At 50.2% G+C, this 18,927-nt stretch overlaps 2 protein-coding genes across 2 annotated transcripts; one reads left to right on the plus strand and one right to left on the minus strand.

Annotated features, from left to right (window-relative positions):
• The first annotated feature begins 1,965 nt into the window (after nt 1-1,965).
• On the plus strand, nt 1,966-7,516 carry LOC124670015 (magnesium-chelatase subunit ChlH, chloroplastic). Its single transcript, XM_047206534.1, has 4 exons — nt 1,966-3,510; nt 3,606-3,688; nt 4,475-6,277; nt 6,380-7,516. The coding sequence occupies exons 1-4, from the start codon at nt 2,121-2,123 to the stop codon at nt 7,232-7,234; spliced, it is 4,131 nt and encodes a 1,376-aa protein (XP_047062490.1). The 5' UTR covers nt 1,966-2,120; the 3' UTR covers nt 7,235-7,516.
• A 73-nt stretch (nt 7,517-7,589) lies between these two features.
• On the minus strand, nt 7,590-10,413 carry LOC124670016 (probable glycosyltransferase STELLO1). The gene is made up of 3 exons (XM_047206535.1): nt 8,716-10,413; nt 8,427-8,553; nt 7,590-8,332 (listed from the first exon to the last, which is right to left on the minus strand). Exons 1-3 carry the CDS (start codon nt 10,305-10,307, stop codon nt 7,856-7,858), a joined length of 2,196 nt encoding a protein of 731 aa, XP_047062491.1. The 5' UTR covers nt 10,308-10,413; the 3' UTR covers nt 7,590-7,855.
• Nucleotides 10,414-18,927: the final 8,514 nt, after the last annotated feature.

Below are 18,927 nucleotides of genomic sequence, written 5' to 3' on the forward strand. Positions count from 1 at the left end.
GCGACAATCTAAAGCTTGTCAGCGAGTAAACCAGAATAGCTTGGGCGAATGATTTCACAAGCACCTGTAATCCATCCTTTAACCTTTCTCCACACACGATCTCAGAAGAATTTGAAAGTCCCATTCCTTGAGCTTCCTACATCTGTTGGCACCCCAAGGTAACGGTCATTCAGTGCCTCATTGTTTACATCAAGAATGTTTTTGACTACATCACCAGTAGGTTCAGAACATCCTTTGGTGAAAATATCGAAGATTTCTCGTCATCGTACCTCTACCCATAAGCATGACAGCACGTTTCCAATAGGTTACATTTTTCTGCTCCCTCTCAACTTTCTTTGATAAATTAGCTGGCTTTCAAACGCAAATAATAACAGGTGGTTCACTGCAGATGGTGCCACTTCGATTCCTCGGAGGTGCGATTGATATCATCGTTGAATTGATGCGCCCACCTAGTTTTTACTGGACTAAAACTATGCGGCCCAGCTATAACAATTGCGGTACTGGGTTGGGCTTGGCTAGATAAGGGAAAGTAGGCTGAACCCAACTTGGGAAATCTGAAATAGTTAGATTGGCCCGGGGGATTTGTCCGTACTCTCTGTGCACCAAATGAAAGCCCACTGTACTGGAATCTTCTAGAACTCTCCCTCTAGAACCACCATGCATTTAATTTATACTCTTATGAAACGACTGTAGGAGTAGGCATCTTCGCTCCATCTTGTTCGGAAAATTCCATCATCTAATGGTAATCTGAAAGAAGTGTTTGTACAGAATTGGACGCTGGAAATTTGAACATATCAATTGTTCGCAAAAAGGAATGCAGACTCAACTGCAGAGTAAATTTCATATTTCGTCAACTATAAAGTCTAAAACCGCAATGCACCACCAAACTATTGGCAGAGAGGCAGAGACCCCAGAGTGTGGCCAATAAAACCAAAAAAGGCAGAACCAGCGGTGATGCTTAGCACGACGTCGACTAAGATTCATAGAACGGGAGACGCCAAAACCGAAACCCCTGGCTACGCACGCAGGCGTCAAGGGGCAGGTCCAGCTCCAGCTGCAGGGCACATCTCGCAGAAAGCTAGAGATCACAAACATTGTCCACTTGTCTCACGGACACTCCGTCCAGAGAGTTGCACAGACCATCGTCGGACAGCCACCGCTCCCAAGCCCAGGAAGCCAACAAACGAACCCCTTCCACGAACCATAAAGCAAAGCCCCACAAATATCAATCACACGAAGAACCAACCTGTTACAAGGGCAGTGGCATCTCTAGCTCATCGGGGATTAAACCTCATGTTCGATGTTTTCGTGTCTCGTAAAAAAGCGGAATATTCTTTTAAAGGGAAGCAACGCTTCCATCGACAGCAAGGTGTTAGTGATGACTTTGTCAATCTCAAGACCTGTTGGATCAGTTTATCGACTCAATACGGTGTAGTGTGTTCGGGCGAATGTATGTACGTATGTATAAGCTTTTGCGGTATACTCTATTTGTAAAAGAAAAAAATCAATCACACGCACGGTACTTCAACGGAAAATGCACGGCCTAAGATGCAGAAACATAAGAAGGGGAAACGGAATCCGGCGACGCGACGACCCACCGGAAGCAGGGGTGCCCTCTGCGGCCGGGGTCAGTGCCACGCGCAGGCCTCCAACAGCGACCGCGAGTTATCCGCCTCCTCATCGCCTCCCTCCGGCGGGACTCGCCCAGGAAATCCCCGGGGGCCAATCGCAGCGCGCGGAGCCCCGATCGCGATCCGCTTTTCTCACCCCCGGCCCCGTGCCCCACCGCCAGGCTCCCCGTCACCGCCAACGTGTGACGGCTCCGGCCACCGGATGCCCCGGGACACCCCGTAGCCGCTTGTCAGCCAGACCTGTCCTCCGCCCTCCCCCTGGCAAAAGAGAACCTATACATTCCCGAGCTCCCACACTCTCCAGCTCGCTCCTTGCCTCCCCTGTTTTTCCGAGGGAACCACAACCCAAGAACACAGCCACCCTTCATTCAGCACACAGAGAAGAAGCGGTGTCGGGGCTTGCTCCATTGTAAAATACTAGCTGTAGCTCTCTACTACTGACTCGGGCCGCTCGTGTGGGCTGTGTATTTTATTCGGGAGGGGATAGACATGTCGTCTCTCGTGTCCACGCCCTTCGCCACGGCCACCGGGGCGCGGAAGAAGCTGCGCGCGCCCGTGCCGCTCCACTCCTTCCTCCTCAGCCGGGGCCGGCACCTCGGGCGGCGCGCGTCCATCCGATGCGCCGTCGCCGGGAACGGCCTCTTCACGCAGACCAACCCGGACGTGCGGCGGGTGGTGCCCCCGGAGCGCGGGCTGCCGCGCGTCAAGGTCGTCTACGTGGTGCTCGAGGCGCAGTACCAGTCCTCGGTCACGGCCGCCGTGCAGCAGCTGAACGCGGACCCGCGCCGGGCGGCCGAGTTCGAGGTGGTCGGGTACCTGGTCGAGGAGCTGCGGGACGGCGACACCTACGCGGCCTTCTGCGACGACGTGGCGGCCGCCAACGTGTTCATCGGCTCGCTCATCTTCGTGGAGGAGCTGGCGCTCAAGGTGCGGGACGCCGTGGCGCAGCACCGGGACCGGATGGACGCCGTGCTCGTCTTCCCGTCCATGCCGGAGGTCATGCGGCTCAACAAGCTCGGCTCCTTCAGCATGGCGCAGCTGGGCCAGTCCAAGAGCCCCTTCTTCCAGCTCTTCAAGCGCAACAAGAAGGACTCCTCCGGCTTCGCCGACAGCATGCTCAAGCTCGTCCGCACCCTGCCCAAGGTGCTCAAGTACCTGCCCTCCGACAAGGCGCAGGACGCGCGGCTCTACATCCTCAGCCTCCAGTTCTGGCTCGGCGGCTCCCCCGACAACCTCCAGAACTTCCTCAAGATGATCGCCGTCTCCTACGTGCCCGCGCTCAAGGGCGCCGACATCAAGTACGACGACCCCGTCCTCTTCCTCGACACCGGCATCTGGCACCCGCTCGCGCCCACCATGTACGACGACGTCAAGGAGTACCTCAACTGGTACGACACGCGCCGCGACACCACCGGCAAGCTCAAGGACCGCGACGCGCCCGTCATCGGACTCGTGCTCCAGAGGAGCCACATTGTCACGGGAGACGACGGGCACTACGTCGCCGTCATCATGGAGCTCGAGGCCAGAGGCGCCAAGGTAATTCCCATCTTCGCCGGCGGCCTCGACTTCTCGGGCCCCACGCAGCAGTACCTCGTCGACTCCATCACCAAGAAGCCCTTTGTCAACGCCGTCGTGTCGCTCACCGGCTTCGCGCTCGTCGGCGGGCCTGCCAGGCAGGACCACCCCAAGGCTATCGCCGCGCTGCAGAAGCTCGACGTGCCATACATCGTCGCCCTGCCGCTCGTCTTCCAGACCACCGAGGAGTGGCTAAACAGCACCTTGGGACTTCACCCCATCCAGGTGGCGCTGCAGGTTGCGCTACCGGAGCTCGACGGTGGCATGGAGCCCATTGTCTTCTCTGGACGGGACCCAAGATCAGGTAAGCCAGCTCTACACTGCATCATGACTCCTTCCTCATTTGTTTGCATCAATCGATGTACTCGGACCTGAATCTGAAATGTGTGTTTGATGCAGGCAAGTCCCATGCACTACACAAGAGGGTGGAGCAGCTCTGCACCAGAGCTATCAGATGGGCAGTACTCAAGAGGAAAACCAAGGTATGCATCTCACCTCTGCATGCTTGCTGTATTTTACTAGTAGTATTTGTACAGGTTGTCCTGTTTATGTTATTAAAGAGAAAAGGATAATATGTCAGTAGTTCTGACGTCCATCTCCCTCTTGGGACTTGAGGTGTGAATAGACAAACTCATTGACATATTACCTGAACTAGTTCACTGCTTATGCCGGAAACTAGGGCTGCTTGTTAAATTTAGGTATTACCCCTTCCAAGTATGCTTAGGGAAAAATTAGCCCCCTCAAAAATAGAAAAACTAGTCAACATATTATCTCAACTAACCTCAGTTCTCGAAGAAAAAAAAACTAACCTCACAAGCATGTTGAAAACTAGAACTGCTCTTCAATTGATCAAGTAACTCTTCTAGCTTGCACCATTCACCACTAAACAGTGTGCCGTACATATCAAGTTATCAACGCTGCAAGCTTGCTAATCTGCTAGTACGAGAATGAGATTTTAAATAAACGATGAAAATCCTAGTGGATCACTATCATCACATCAAGTTGAGTAAAGAGCAAGAACAGATTACAAAATCTAGCAGACAACTGCTAACTGACTGACTTCTCCTTCAAATGAAAATTAAGATCATGCGAGGACAAATTCCATACTTCGCTGCAGAATCTTAAACATAAGTTATGTGATCTAGTTTCCACTTTCATGTCGAATTCCTAATGGGTTATAAAAAAAAATACTCATTCCTGAGTTCTTGTATGCGCAGGTTTGCAAAACAAACATAAAAGTAATTACCTTTTCTTCCTATTTGTTGCAGGATGCCAAGAAACTAGCCATCACCGTTTTCAGCTTCCCACCAGACAAGGGCAATGTTGGCACTGCAGCATACCTGAATGTCTTCAGCTCCATCTATTCCGTCCTAAAGGATCTCAAGAAGGACGGCTACAATGTTGATGGCCTTCCAGACACACCTGAAGAACTCATCGAGGAGGTTATTCATGATAAGGAGGCCCAGTTCAGCAGCCCCAACCTCAATGTTGTTTACCGCATGAATGTGCGGGAGTACCAGGCACTAACCCCTTATGCCTCCATGCTGGAGGAGAACTGGGGCAAGGCACCTGGGCATCTCAATTCTGATGGCGAGAACCTCCTTGTCTATGGGAAGCAGTATGGAAACATCTTCATCGGAGTGCAGCCCACTTTTGGTTATGAAGGTGATCCTATGCGGCTTCTGTTCTCAAAATCTGCCAGCCCTCACCATGGATTTGCAGCATACTACACCTATGTTGAGAAGATCTTCAAGGCAGACGCTGTTCTGCATTTCGGCACACACGGATCCCTTGAGTTCATGCCCGGGAAACAAGTCGGGATGAGTGATGCATGCTATCCTGATAGTCTGATTGGTAACATCCCCAACATCTACTACTATGCAGCAAACAACCCATCAGAAGCAACAGTTGCCAAGCGTCGGAGCTATGCAAACACCATAAGCTACCTCACACCACCAGCTGAGAATGCCGGTCTGTACAAGGGGCTGAAGCAGCTGTCAGAGCTTATCGCCTCTTACCAGTCTCTCAAGGACACGGGACGTGGCAACCAGATTGTGAGCTCAATCATCAGCACTGCAAAGCAGTGTAACCTAGACAAGGATGTCCCCTTGCCTGACGAAGGAGTGGAGCTCCCACCAAATGAGCGTGACCTCGTCGTTGGCAAGGTGTATGGAAAGCTCATGGAGATAGAGTCACGGCTACTGCCGTGTGGTCTGCATGTGATAGGTGAGCCACCAACTGCTGTCGAAGCTGTGGCCACATTAGTGAACATAGCTGCCCTTGACCGCCCAGAGGAGAACATATATGCACTGCCCGGCATTCTTGCTGCGACAGTAGGCAGGACCATTGAAGATGTCTACAGGGGAAGCGACAAGGGCGTACTGGCTGATGTTGAACTCCTGAAGCAGATCACTGAAGCTTCAAGAGGTGCCGTAGGTGCCTTTGTTGAGAAGACTACAAACAGCAAAGGGCAAGTTGTTGATGTTAAAAACAAACTCAGTTCCATCCTTGGCTTTGGTCTCTCAGAGCCATGGGTGGAGTACTTGTCAACGACCAAGTTCATCAGGGCGGATAGAGAGAAGCTGAGGAACTGTTTTGCATTCTTGGGAGAGTGCCTGAAGCTGATTGTGGCAGACAATGAGCTGGGAGCCTTGAAGCTCGCCCTTGAGGGAAGCTATGTTGAGCCTGGCCCTGGTGGTGATCCTATCCGTAACCCAAAGGTTCTCCCAACAGGGAAGAACATCCATGCTCTTGACCCGCAGTCAATCCCGACTGCAGCTGCCATGAAGAGTGCCAAGGTTGTTGTGGAACGTCTGCTGGAGCGGCAAAAGGCTGACAATGGTGGAAAATATCCCGAGACAATTGCACTTGTCTTGTGGGGTACTGACAACATCAAGACCTATGGCGAGTCACTTGCCCAGGTGTTTTGGATGCTTGGTGTGGAGCCGGTTACTGATGGCCTTGGCCGTGTCAACCGTGTGGAGCCTGTCAGCATTGAGGAGCTTGGACGTCCTAGGGTTGATGTCGTCGTCAACTGCTCGGGTGTGTTCAGAGATCTTTTCATCAACCAGGTATGAACTAATACCGCCATACCTTTGATTTGTATATTTTGCATACCACTAAGTCATCATCACTTAACTGATGCACTAATGTTACACATCTGACCAATGCAGATGAATCTGCTGGACCGGGCAGTAAAGATGGTTGCTGAGCTGGATGAGCCAGTAGAGATGAACTATGTGCGCAAGCATGCCCTGGAGCAGGCAGAGGAGCTTGGTGTCTCCGTGAGAGAGGCCGCAACAAGGGTGTTCTCCAATGCATCAGGCTCTTACTCGTCGAATGTGAACTTGGCAGTGGAGAATGCAACATGGACGGATGAGAAGCAGCTTCAGGACATGTACCTGAGCCGCAAGTCATTTGCATTTGACAGTGATGCTCCAGGGGTAGGCATGCTAGAGAAACGCAAGACATTTGAGCTTGCTCTAGCAACAGCCGAAGCCACATTCCAGAACCTGGACTCATCAGAGATCTCACTCACAGATGTCAGCCACTACTTCGACTCGGACCCGACGAAGCTGGTGCAAGGGCTGCGGAAGGATGGGCGGGCACCTTCCTCGTACATAGCGGACACAACCACAGCAAATGCACAGGTCCGGACATTGTCAGAGACGATGCGTCTGGATGCAAGGACAAAGCTACTGAACCCTAGGTGGTATGAGGGGATGATGAAGAGTGGTTACGAGGGAGTTAGAGAGATTGAGAAGCGGCTGACAAATACTGTTGGATGGAGTGCAACATCTGGGCAAGTTGACAACTGGGTTTATGAGGAGGCAAATACCACATTCATCGAAGATGAAGAAATGAGGAAGAGGCTCATGGACACCAATCCCAACTCGTTCAGGAAGCTGCTTCAAACGTTTCTAGAAGCCAATGGCAGAGGCTACTGGGAGACATCCGAGGATAACTTGGAAAGGCTCAGGGAGCTCTACTCAGAGGTTGAAGACAAGATCGAAGGAATTGACCGGTGAACTCATTTGATCAATCGACCAGTTCCATCATTTGACCAAGAAGAAGAAATTCTTCTGCCTCTTTGAGTTGAAACATGTATAATTTGTTATTTATAAAAGTTGTAACATGAAATACAGGTCTTTAACAAGGGTGGTTGGTTGTGAATGTAAAAAAGGAAGCATGAGTAGTTCTTTTTTTTGGAAATTTTGTTACTTGATGTCACTTGTTCATCTACAGATATAGTCACAGAGAAAGGAGTATCATTTTTAAATGTGTGAAGAAATAACACTTGATTTTTAGCATTCTTCTTTGTTATCTTTGCATTCAAATGCAATGGTCCACCAGTAAACAGTTAGCCAGCAGGAAACAATGGTGTTAATGTTCTCATGGTGCTAAAATGAGAATACGATTGTGCTTGATTTCATGAATTGGAAAGTTCCAAACTTGACAGCTTTCTGCCATCTAATTGCACATGTACAATGAGATCATGTAGCACTAAATTATCCATACTCAACAATATGGTTGTTAAGTTCAACTTACAGCTGAAAGGGAGGATGAAGAAGAACAAAACAGTACCTTTAACAATCTATGTTTTGTTGCCCTTCCCAACCCGAAGTATACAACTTTAGCGAACCCGTAGATCAGACCAGCTCCATCAGGAAGGGGTCTCCTGAAGCCATGACTCTGATTAGGCTTACAAAATCCATTTCATTCTGAACCTTCATAGGGTACACTGCATGCGCTTCAGCAGTGTATATTGTTGAGAAAGTGGTATTTGATGGCAAGTTTGTCATGTAAACAAGTTTTCCCAAAGCTCTGGGCTCGAAATTGCTTGGTAGATCCATTGCAAGGAACAACATGGGGACTGCAACAGTGTGATGAATGTCTAGATTTCCAATAACTTTAACAAGATTAGAGAAGTGACCAGTATACTGTCGAGGTACGTAGAATATCTCACTGCTGCAATGAATTATTGTATCTTCGGCTACGCTTCTTTTGTAATTGTCTTGATAATGAAATGGAAATCTGCCAACCACCTTTTTTACCATATCTCCTTGGTTCGTGAACCATTCAATTTTATTTCCACGTAAAGGGACTTCCGACCATGATTCCTTCACCTGGCAAGAACCAGAGAAGTTAGTTCAACTGATTCAGAAATTCAAAAGTTCTGTAATTCTCAGATATGCTTTGAACCAGGACAAGGGTATGCACCTTATTAGTTATCCAGAGCTTGGATTTATCAGCCTCCAATAGGTTCCAATAATTTAGGACCATATGATCCTGAAGGAATACAAATCCTTCGGCGCCTGCAAACTGATCAAACACCTTGGGCAAGTACCTGTGATGAGAATTTATTAGTAGGTGGCTAAGAAATTGTACACTTCAGTATCCAAGGAAATAATGCTTCACTGGATGAAGCAACAGTACGTTTATGAAGACTTGAAGAGAGATTTTCTTTCTGGTTGGTTACAGATCAAGCTGATTTAACATTTGAACTCACCTATATGCATGTGCCAAGTTGCTGAATTCGACAGCAAGATCTGCATTGACTTGCTCTGAAAGAATAACTACTGCCCGGAATATCCGACCATAAAGAAGCCGCCACTCGAGTGCAGTCCGATCCACAGGTTCGGTGCAATGTACTATAAGCACAACATCACCAAAGTGCTTCCTCCATTTTATGAGATTGCCAATCTCGGTGCTTACTTCCCCAATCTCCTCAGCGCCAAGATGTACAGAAGGCAGTTTCTTGGGGGCAAACTCCTGCTTATCCCCATGTCCAATGGTTGCTCGTGGACGATCGATCTCCAGTGACATCAACCTTGGCTGCCTGTACCCGACAGCAACCAGATCTTGCAGCCACGCGGCCATGAAATGCAAATCCTTCTCCCCCCAGAAACCCTCCTCTGCCATCCCATAACTCAAATCAAGAATCCGATCAAACAGTGACCGTTTCTTCGACCGCCACTCCATCAGGAAAGTTATCAACCTCCCTACATTGACATGGATATCCTTCTCATCATCAAACGGATGAGCGTGCACATTATCAGTGCGATGCACAGTCGGCGGATACACCGCTAACTGACCACCAATCTCCCATAGTATCCTCTGTGCCCAATAACCTCGTATAACGTCCAATGCCATTGTACTCACCGAGACCGGCAATGCAAGGCCCCAGAATGCCTGTGAGTGGAACAGCGTGTTGAGTGAGTTGACAGGTGCCATCAACCCCTGCGGCAATGCAACCTTAGGTGCACCTGCATCAAATCTGACATCAAAAGCCTCCATCTGAAATGACTTCCGGGTGAGGTAGAACACAGCATCAACATCAGGAAGGCCATTGCACAGCCCCTGCTGTATGAACTGCGCGCCGCCGAACACCTGCGTGTAGAACTCCTCCGCGCCCACCTCCCCGGCCTTCTCCAGCGGCAGCCCCCGTGGCCAGACCGACGGCTGCCCGAAGTGCACATACGGGTTCACGACCGTGCGGTTGGGGTCGGCGTGGCTGTACTGCAGCAGGACGGAGACCTCCCCTTGGTGCTGCTCCAGATCGACATCGAAATGCGTCGTGAGGTTGCTGCCCGCGACGGAGTTGCGCGCGTCCGCGTCGTAGATGGCGCGCGCGCCGCGCTGCACGGCGAAGAGGTACCCGGCGACCTTGCGGGCGTGGCCGCGGGCGGGGAGGAGCGCGACGGAGCGGAAGCCGAGGCCGGCCTGGTCGGCGAGGGTGAGCAGCGCGGCGCCGGGGTGGGACCAGTCGGGGGGAGTCGACTCGTCCGCGACGGCCAGGAGCTGCCACCCGGGGACGGCTGCCAGGGCGTGGTGGGGAGACGCGGAGAAGATGATCCAGTGGGAGGCGCGGAGGTCGGGGAGCGGGGAGGAGGGGAGCCCCGGGAGCGGCGGCACGCGGGACCAGAGGACGGACGGGTAGGTGATGCGCCGGGAGGCGGGCGCGGAGCGGCAGAGGGCGGACTGGGAGGCGCCGCCGTTGAGGATGAGGAGCAAGAAGGGCGCCGCCGCGAGCGCCGCCAGGAGGAGGTAGACGGAGCGTCTGGAGCCGGTGGTCGGGGTGGGGGAAGCTTGAGGCGGCATTTGGGCGTGGACGGTGGTGGTCTGCTGGGGGGAGGGGGTAGTTGACTTGGGGATAGTTGGCACTGGTGTGGGAGTCAACGCCGGCGAGCGACGCGGTGGCGCAAACCTGCGAGGTCCGGCCTCCGGCGGTCGGGGTTGCTCGGGAAGAAGGGGATTTGGACCAGGCTGGGCCTACGATGAGTTGTGTAGTGGTCCTATTTGGTAAGAAGATGGAAAAAAATTTGATGAATTGATTTGTTTGAATTCTCTCCAAAAATAAAAGGCTGATTTGAATGTTTTGGAACAAGTTTACGGGTACTTTGTAGAAACGCTGGTATAGCTGAAATACACACCACTACACGTGTATACTCACACAATATCTATTGAATTTAGAGTTACGGGGTTTCAAGATGGACAATCACCACATGAGTCTCACTGCGTTTCCCACTTAGAGAATAACATGTTTCCTATTTGCGTTACATGTGTGATACAAATCTAGAGTTTGGTCCGAGTTGAGATGTTGTAGGCACTCATTCTTGATCTGGGGATGTTTATAGTGTAACTCATAGTTTAGCTAAAGAATGTGGTTCTCAAGGGAATGTTTAACTTGAGGAGCCTCCATATTTTATTGCTCCATTGTTAATTGATGATGTAAGTGTGCTTTGATTAGTAAAGTAAGTCGCAATGGCATTCCATCAAAGAAAAATCGGGTTTGGTCCATGTTGAAAAGATGTAGGAATTGATTCTATTGTTCACGCACCTAAACTTTCGTAGCCGCCGATCAAAATGAATAGCACAGTAAAGTTTTACTTGCTCATATGGTTTACAGAAATATTTTTTCTATTGTGGGTTCTTGATTTGAGGAGCACAAAAAGCTAATTAAATGTATTGTTTAGGAAAGCTTTCCGGTAGACACTATTCCGGAAGGGTGTTTAATGAAGTCTAAGGAAAAGAGAAGTTTATATGTGTTTGTGAGCTTCGTCTTTATTTTATAGTAGCTTACTATGTGATGTTTTGAATGATGGATTAACATCTTAGCGAACCAACCATTAGTTCGATAGCTAATAATTTAAGATGGGTGTACACCAAGATGTTTGACATCTTTCGTGTTCCACTAACATAGATTAATCATCATCTCAAAACTTAAGGATTGATCTTATTTTGGGAGGCGATATTCTCTAGAGTGAGACATGTGCGGTGACTTCATCAATGAAAAACTTTGTGACACGGTCTTCTGTAGACAATGTACAGACAATGTACGTGGGTATGTCATATTCATAGTCAGTGCTTGTATAATTTTACAGAGTGCTTATATGTTTTCTCAATGTATTTGCATGAACACCAAAGCATTAGTGTTTGGTTATGTCCAAGGGAATTTTAGTCACAACTATATCGTGTTGGATGGCTAGAGACTAGATCTAGGCCCACATTATGGCATGTCGGTGTTGTGGCGTCAAGGATGACAATTATAATCATTGCCTTGTGTATCAACGAATCAGCTATCAACACAACGGAGTAATCCACACGATGAATCTAGACTACGTAGACATGATTGGACTAAGGTTTCATTGTGTAGTCATCACATGTTGAAGTTGCTTGGCCTTGTTACACGCAAATAAAACCCTAGTACAAAACCTATCAGCTAGTGAAGATATTGTGGCCAAAATGGCAACCGCATTGTTGAGGGATTTAGGGCTTGCTTTGTTTGTTTCCTCAGCTCACGCAAAACATTGGTGTTATGCCAAATTCTTTGTCTTTTATTTATTTTGTTGCCCATTTTTTTGTTGTCTATAGACCTTTCATTTTTGCCTTCACAAATTTTTGCTAAGCTTTTGGTCATACTGAGTTCAAAGAATCCTCCGAGAAGTAATTGGAACACCAATTTTGGCGGAGTTGCTATAGACGAGAACCAAATGCATCCTTAATTAGGAAGTCCCATGGGATTGTCTAGGTGTGTGAGTGTGGATTCCTCTATATCGTGCATATTCATGCAAAGGAAACCCATGGTGAGACGTTACCATTAAAGTATGATATGGCATGAACATGATGGAGGATTTAGTTTCCAAGGGTAACAAGCTACAAGCTCCCACGATAGCTAGCTTGAACCTGCCAAGGTTGGATGCAGTTTTTTACATTGGCGAAGGAGATCCAAAGCAAGAACTTTGAACTATCACTCCAACAATCGCATGACCATAAACCGATACTACCACAAAACTGATAGGAGCCATAGGCTCCTTCTCATGAATCCAAATGAGCTCACACGAGCATTGGCATGGGGGTAAGAATCTTGCACAATCACATCCTTGCTACATAACCTTGTAGCTAAATGTTTTTGATAAAACACTCCTTAAAAGAATAAGATAGATGAGGTTTTATAACTAGAGACAACCCTTTTAGCAAGATGTCAGAAGGGTTCAAACGTACATTCCTTGACAAAATAAGCTCACAACTTGGAGAGATATTGAGTAGTTTCTCAAAATCTTGCACAACAATTAACAACTTGGAAAATTGCTAATTACTTTTCATACATACCTCGAGATGATGTAAGATTTTCTATGTTAGAAAGTAGAACTGAAGCGGCTACTAAAGATGTTTGTCAATGTGATGTTTCTCTTCCATGATGGTAGTGGCATTTCAAAGGAGCGGGGTCAAATGTTGAAGGCATCAGATTCACTCAAATAATTCTTCCACCAACTTTATTTCTTAAATTTGTTTCTTCTTGGGGTAGGAAATGGTTGACCTCCTTTTGCTACGAACCTAAGTCCAAGCAATGGATTAGAACTTGAAAAGCGTAGCCATGTCATCAATGTAACTATAGATATTTTTGTTCGAGTTCACTTGGGCGATTTGATTGCTTCCTTGACTTAGTAAATTGTTTTTAGCTAATTTGAGTGCCCTTTTGAGCATCATGTATGTTGTATTTATGTACTTATGGGGGCAAGGTAGGTGTCGTTGCCTAATCGACGGTACCTCGGAGGAGGGATCCTCACGAGGGGGAGAAGAAGTAGGGGCCATAGGGCGGAGTGCACACGGGACGGTGGTACGCGATTTACCCAGCTTCGGAACACCTGCACGATGACGAGGCCCTACTCGCTGCTTGTCCGGAATTATCCGGGCGCTTTCGCGATGTAACAATGAGTTGTGGTTGTGCCTCTAGGGCTCCCGAGGATCCGGCTTATAAAGGCGCACGGATCTAGGGTTTACATGGAGAGTCCTACCCGGATACGGGTTTCCTAACTACGGTACAATGTCTTGCCGTGTACGTCAAGGATCCACCCTTCCATCTATGTCGTACCGGATCCGGGTCCCTTAACGAGCCTCCATGGATCCGGGTTCCTCCTCATGGTCGGTCGGATCCGGCTCCCGCTCCTGGGCCGGACATCTTCCGTCGGGATCAACGAGCAAGCTGGGCCGCCCGATGGGCCACATGCCTCATCACCATCTGTGGGCCACCCGGGCTTGCCGGATCTAGGCACTGTCGATGGTACACCCATGAAGTATACCCACAACAGTAGCCCCCAGAGTTCTCCGAGTTTCGCCTGCTGTTTCCGCCTCGCTAATCCATCTTGGTCTCCGACAATATTGGTAACACGGAGAAACTTGAAGAACTCCAACTTCACATTTTCTTATTTTCCCAACTTTTAGTCGGAAAATGCTCCCATTCTGCGGGACTTCATCCATCGACGATTCGAAATACATTTCCGGGTTACTCCCCTGCTTGCGAATGTGAGTCAACTTATCTTCACGCAATTACCCGGAACCTTAAAAGATTCAAACGGTTCCGCCAATTCTGGCGCCATTTTCGCGCGATTTGTGCGGTAACTTATCTCTAGCCATTTTTACCGTTTAGGGTTTGGGACACGTGTCACGCATCCAACGGTGCGACGCTTGCGTTCCGACCACAGGATGCGGAGCACGAATCTCGTCCCACCGGCCTATAAATATCCGCCGTCGACCCCTAATCCTCATTCACCCCCCTTTCTACCTCTCTGCGAAGCGCCGCCTCGAGCTTTCTCTCCGCCGTGCCGGAATCTCGCCGGAGTTTCGCCGGAGCTGCTTCGCCGCCGCACGTAGTTCGTCCTGTTCTTAACTTCAGCGAGCCACCGCGCAAAAACCTCGTCGCCGGCGACTCCGACCACCGCGGACTCCATCACGGTGAGTCCTCGAGCTTCGCTCTCGCGCCGTAGTTGGTAGGGATGAACGTTAGGTTGACGACGCTGGATCCGACTAAGGAATGTTTTCCGCCAATGTCTTTTCTTCAGATGTCTTCAACGACTCCGCCTCCAACCTCTGAACCTATCCTGGCAACCCCAATCTCCTCCACCCCTCCACCCTTCGTCCCAATCAGGCTGGACCCTTCAAAGGATTCCGGCAAGGAAGCTGAAGGGACTTCTGCTAACCCAGAGAAAGCCTCCGGGGCGGATCAGGCGGAGCACAAGGCGGAAGAAATCGTCAAAAAATCGAAGGCTCGTCAACGAGACTCTGAAGCCAAGGGAAAATGGTGGCCCTGCACCACCACCGAGATGGAGCCGAAGAACCTCGAGGCGGAGGGCTTCCTGCAACCCGGAAGCTGGAGATCAGTTCCGAACGCCTTAGCTCCAGCTCCGGAGGACAACGAGATGGTGCTGACAAAAGCACTGGTGGAGCGGGGCTTTTCATTTCCGCCTTCGAACTTCTTCCTGGAGATCCTGAAGGTCTATGGGCTTCAGCCCCATAACATTTCTCCGAATAGCGTGCTTGCGATCAGCAACCACGTCACCCTCTGTGAGGGCCATCTCCGGGTAACTCCCGAGCTCTCCCTGTTCCAATATTACTTCACTGTCAAGAAGGAGAGGATCCGGCAGTCCACCGAACTAGCAACATGTGGATCCATCACCTTCATGATCCGCCCGGGCCGCGTCTACCCCCACACCGACCGCCACGAATCCGCGCGGTACTGGTCTGGGGGCTTCTTCTACTTGAAGGACGTCTCCGACCTTGCGAGCACAAGGAAATTGCCGCCGTTCAAGAACTGCCCCGCCACCGAGCTTCCGGCATGGTCGTACTGCCCCCACCTCTCCGAGTCGCCCCAGCTCACACGCGCAGTCAGGCGGATCTGCAAGCTAACGGAGGAGGGGCCGACAGGGGAAGGACTTGACCCTTTCTGGTTCACCAAGCGGATCCGGCCGCTCCAACACGAGGACCACCCGATGTTCCGAGTACACGGGCGCGACGACCCAATGCGCGCCACAAAAGACAATCTTTCCGCCGACGCCATCGACAAGAGGATCCGGCTCCTCATCAAGATTCCGCGTGAACTTCACGTTCACGTGTGTAACAAAGACATTCACATGAATGGTTCCGGAACCGCGGTACGTCGTCTTGACTTTAGTCCATTGCTTCTCTTCGCATTCAAACTTTTTGTCTAAGTGTTTAACTCTATGCATTAGCTCGAGGCGCTTGAAGAAAGTGAACTCGGAACTCTCCTCCGGGTTCCTTCCACCGGAAACACGGATCCGGAAGCTGCATCAGAGGCGGAAGCTCACGAGGCTCCGCGCCCTGCTAAGAGGAAGAGGCCTGCTCCTTCCAGCCCCGCCGCCAAGCGCGCCCGCGAAGTGCTTAGCACTGCGGCTGCCGGAAAGCGGAGGCGGAAAAGAAGCGCCTCAAGCTGATTAACACCGAGCAACAAGGGGCAGCCCGCCATCCAGCACTTCTTCAAGCCTTCCGGGTAAGTGTCTGTTTCCGAGATCCAAGTTCTGGTTTCCCAAGCAAACCCTTACTTAGTTGTTATACTTTTTTCTTTTTACGGAAGCTCCGGAAGCCAGGCCCCCAAGGCTCCAAGGGTCTTGAAGAAGAAGGTCAAGCCGTCTCCGGCTTCAGTTCCTGTTACTCCTGAGGTGGAGGTCCCACCCAAGGCTTCGTCTGCCTCCAAGCCGGATCCCAAGGATGTCATCAACCTTGATGACCTTCCGGAAGATCCTGCTGACCACGGCGATTCCGCCAAGGGTGCCTCCTCGTCTGCTCCTCCGCCAGATCAACCAGGCGCCACTTTCGCGGAGCCCACAGAGGAAGAATATGAGGAGAAGGTAAAGCTCATTCAAGCCACCAACACGATTCGGGTCGACCCTCGACCGACTCGGTCTCTGCAAAAGCTTACCCTCGCACGGCGCCACGCGGAAGTTTCCGCCATGCTGAACAAAGTTTGGGGGAAGCCAGACGAGGAGATGCAAGAGCTCACCGATCTGGAGGACGGTCTGAGAGTGTTTTTTGCCAAGCACAAGGAAGTGCGGCAAGTAATACTAGCCCCAAGCATTGGGTCAGACATTTCCGTGTAACATGTGTTAGCCGATGCTTTCTCAAAATGTACCTTAGGCGGAAATTTAAAATTTTATACCTCCAAGACTTTGAATTCCTCGCCAGCCCCCAAGATTTTAAATATCCGGCTAACTCCTCTCTGCTTCTCAGACCACGCGGAAATTGCACGAAGATTTACGCGTTCATGTGCTGGAGCAGATCACGGAGATCGAAGGGCTGCGTCAGAACGCGGAAAACAGCCAAAAGGCTATCCAGCTTCTTGAGACCCGCCTTCATGGTATGAGTTCCGGGTTTTGATTTCTTGTGCTGATATAACTGTTCAGGATGCATAATATGTGCAACTTTCCGCCTACAGAAGAGACTGCCAAGCACTCCACATTCGATGAGCTATCCGCCCGGGTCAAGGTGCTTGAAGCGCAGAACGAGTCCCTCAAGACCTTCATCAAAGAATCCTCCGACAAGGAGAATGAGGCGAGGAAGGAGCTCTCCGAGAAGCATGCCCGCGATCTGGCGGATCTGAATGATAAACTCAAGAAGAGCCAGAGTCGTGTGACTTCCTTGGTGTCCAAAAACAAAGTTCTGGAAGCGGAGGCGGAGGCCATCGACAAACTTATCTTCCGTAAGCGTTTTTCCGTGTTGTTGCTCCGACTACCCTCATATGCTTTTCTCTCCATAACGGAACTGGACCTCCTTCTTCCCCAGCGAGCCTTGGCTTCGAGTGGTCACGGGAGTCGAATGCGAAGAGGACGGAGGCATACGACGAAGTGCGGATTTCCATTGACGCGTTATTTGAAGCATGTCGCGGAATCGCCAAGACTCTGTCTTTGAAGAAGGCCAAAACTTCCGTGATCGACACGATGACCAATCTAATGGAACAAGTGCCGGATTTCATTAAGGATTGGCAGAAATCTTCCGCGCGCGGAGTCGCCTCCCTGGTCTTAGCCACTTGCAAGGCTCACTTCCCCGCACTCAACTTTGCGGATGTTGCGCGCGGAGCTCCAAAGGGTTCCGACATGGGCGCCATCCTCTCGGAAACCCAAGGATACGAGCAGTTGTTTGTCAGGCGGGTGAATCACTCGTTCTGGTATAGCAAGCACGCCCTGCCCAAGGGATTTTCAGATGCAGAGGAGGAGGAAGGCGAGCCGGAGTATTACGGGGAAGGCTCCGGGTCAAGCATCGAGCATTCCGGAGAAGGCTTTGGTGATGACTCCGAGGCCGGCTCCGGCGACAGCGACGGCGACGGCTCCGCCTACCAGGAATCTGAAGAAGAGGACTCCGAGTAGAGTTCCTGTTTGAACAATGAAACAAAGTTGCATCATTTTGGCCCCAAAGTGGGTTTGTAATAAGACTTTAAATTCTTAAGTAGCTAGGGACGAAACAACTATGCATGGGGCGGAAACACTTATCCTGCTATCCTTTAATATTATGTGCATGTTTCGTTTTGTGTCGGAAAGCAAGTGCTGACTTCGTTGTTTTCCGGCTTGCCCGCTTGACCTTCCGCGAGCCGGAAGACCTTAGCCGGAAACACTCGCCAGCGGCGACGAAGCCCAATGGCAATCCGTCAATAACCGCGGAAACAAGCCCCCAAGCATAGGTGCCGGAAATCGCTACTAGGAATCCACGAGTTCGCAACAGATAACAATTTAATCAGAAAACTTAAGCTTACGTCCTAAAGGACGATTTTTGAAAATCACAACTTTTATACACGCCTAGGCGGAAATATCCAGCTCTGCGGTTTTAGTCGGAAAACATACATGATCTAAAAATGAACAAGTAAAGGAGGTAAAAGACTCAAAGAGTGAACCATAAGCTTTATTTCATTGATCATGTATAACTATTACGAGTTTGTAACTCGGAAAAAATACGCTAAGTGTAGAAAGGACGTAGGTGTGCGATGTTCCAGGGGCGATCTGTTTCGTCGTAGATGTCATCCGGATCCTCACGCTTGCGTTTCCGGTGCCAATTAGCAGGTCTGTCCTTCAGCTCTCGAAAATCAACAAGGTAGTACGATCCGTTATGAAGCACTTTGCTAACGACGAAGGGTCCTTCCCATGGAGACTGCAGCTTATGGTCTTTCACCTGCCGAAGGCGGAGGACCAGGTCTCCTGTCATGAAAGAGCGATTCCGAACTCGACGACTGTGATAACGTCGGAGCCTCTGCTGGTAGATGGCGGAGCGCTGGTCAGCTAAATTCCGAGCTTCCTCGATCAGGTCCACAGATAGCTGTCTGGCCTCGTCAGCTGTTTCTTCATTGAAGGCGGAAACTCGCGGCGAATCATGGATGATGTCGGAGGGAAGCACGGCTTCGGATCCGTATACCAGGAAAAATGGGGTAAACCCTATTGAC

This window comes from Lolium rigidum, chromosome 7 (assembly GCF_022539505.1).
Source record: "Lolium rigidum isolate FL_2022 chromosome 7, APGP_CSIRO_Lrig_0.1, whole genome shotgun sequence".
In the NCBI taxonomy this organism is placed as follows: domain Eukaryota; kingdom Viridiplantae; phylum Streptophyta; class Magnoliopsida; order Poales; family Poaceae; genus Lolium; species Lolium rigidum.